Here is a 1,619-nt window from a genome sequence, read left to right on the forward strand (position 1 = left end):
AAAACGTTTTTAAAACGAAGCGCGGGTACGTTTAAAAATGCTTTTAAACGTTTTTGTTTTTGTGGATTATCATTTAAACCAGCTGTTCTTTCAACAGTCAGTTAGCGGTAAAAATTGTCATATGTGCATTTTTACATGAGTGAAACGTTCAAACAGCTTCACGATTATCTGTTTTAAATACACGATTGCATCGTGGGCTGTCATTGTTTTATTTAACACAGTACATGACCATTATTATGAAAGCTGTGATGACAACATTTTTGCTTTTACATGAACAATGAGAACAGCTGCCTCACCCAGTGAAAGCCTTAATAACAGTAGCTACGGAAATAAATCGATGTAAGAAACTGCACCGTTCACAGTAGGTTTGAATTATTATTTCCGACTTCACACTCATCATTTTGTACCCTGCATGCTTATTAACCAATTATTGACCAATGAAGCAGCGGCCAGATAATAAAACTGAAATTTTCCAAAGTAAAATTTAAAATGAATAACTGATGAGAATGAAAGGGTGCCGGTTTGATATTAATTTAATACATTTGACTAACGCATTAGTAAATTAACTGTTTTAAATATTAAAGCCTTTTAAAATGATTATGGTTTATTATGTCATGTATTTAGTTAACAGCCAGCCCGTCGTCATTTGTGCGTACGAGTGGTCTGAGTTCTCGATTTGTTCTCAGAGTACGAAAACATTTTGTAAGAAAATATTGATGAATCACAGATTTTTTTTTGTTTCTGAATGACGCCCAAAGTCTCTGAGTTTCTTTAAACGTTCTCTCCTCATCCAGCTGACGTCTCTGTATTACTTTTTTTTATTATTTTAAATCACTCTTTATGTAATTTCTCGGTTTTCTCCTTCATCAGCGCCACTGCACCGCTATTGGTGGAAGTCTGACTTCCATCCACGGCAAAAAGGAGTACCAGGAGATCCGAGCGTTGATCAAGGATCTGACCAACACGCACAAGAAGACCTGGGTCGGAGGCTACGACGCCGCACAGGTGAGTCGACAGATTCATTCATGTACACGCTGTAACTTAATTTAAATAATAATAATTAAACAACAACAACAACAAATTTATAAATTTAAGTTTGACAAAAAAACTTTCAGGACGGTGTGTGGCTGTGGAGCGACAATACAGTGTTTGACTTCAAAGGCTGGGGCAATGGAGAGCCCAACGGGGGCGGGAGAGAGCACTGCATGGAGATCAACTTCAGAGGTAAAAACCGATCAGCTGACGACGTGGCGTGACCGCGGGCCGGGCGCTATGGCCTTGAAACAATATCGCAATATTTGTGTGCCATATCATGGTACAACGGTATATATCACGATATTCAAAATCTCCTTAAAAGCTTCATAAATACATACATATATCATTAACCCTTTGCAACCGGCTTGATTTCATTCAAAAACACAGGAAGAAGCAATGAAATGAAATTACCCAAAAATTAGCGAGAAATTAGTAAAAAGAAAAGTGCAAGACAATTACCTGAAATTTTAAAAAATAAATACATCTTTAAAAAAGACCTAAAAAGTGCTAACAAAAATATAATAATTTTGTGAAGTAATTTTAAATGTTAGAAATGTTATGAGGGCTAATGTCTCCAAAACTGT

General features: G+C 36.3%; 1 protein-coding gene across 1 annotated transcript; it reads left to right on the forward strand.

Moving 5' to 3' along the window:
• Positions 1–864: 864 nt before the first annotated feature.
• LOC121963590 (ladderlectin-like) lies at positions 865–1,271 on the forward strand (the record flags this gene model as incomplete). The annotated part of the gene is made up of 2 exons (XM_042513871.1): positions 865–1,005; positions 1,116–1,271. Coding segments are annotated over 2 exons (282 nt in total), but the record flags the coding sequence as incomplete, so codon positions are not given.
• Positions 1,272–1,619: the final 348 nt, after the last annotated feature.

This window comes from Plectropomus leopardus, unplaced genomic scaffold (genome assembly GCF_008729295.1).
Source record: "Plectropomus leopardus isolate mb unplaced genomic scaffold, YSFRI_Pleo_2.0 unplaced_scaffold11802, whole genome shotgun sequence".
NCBI classification, from domain to species: domain Eukaryota; kingdom Metazoa; phylum Chordata; class Actinopteri; order Perciformes; family Serranidae; genus Plectropomus; species Plectropomus leopardus.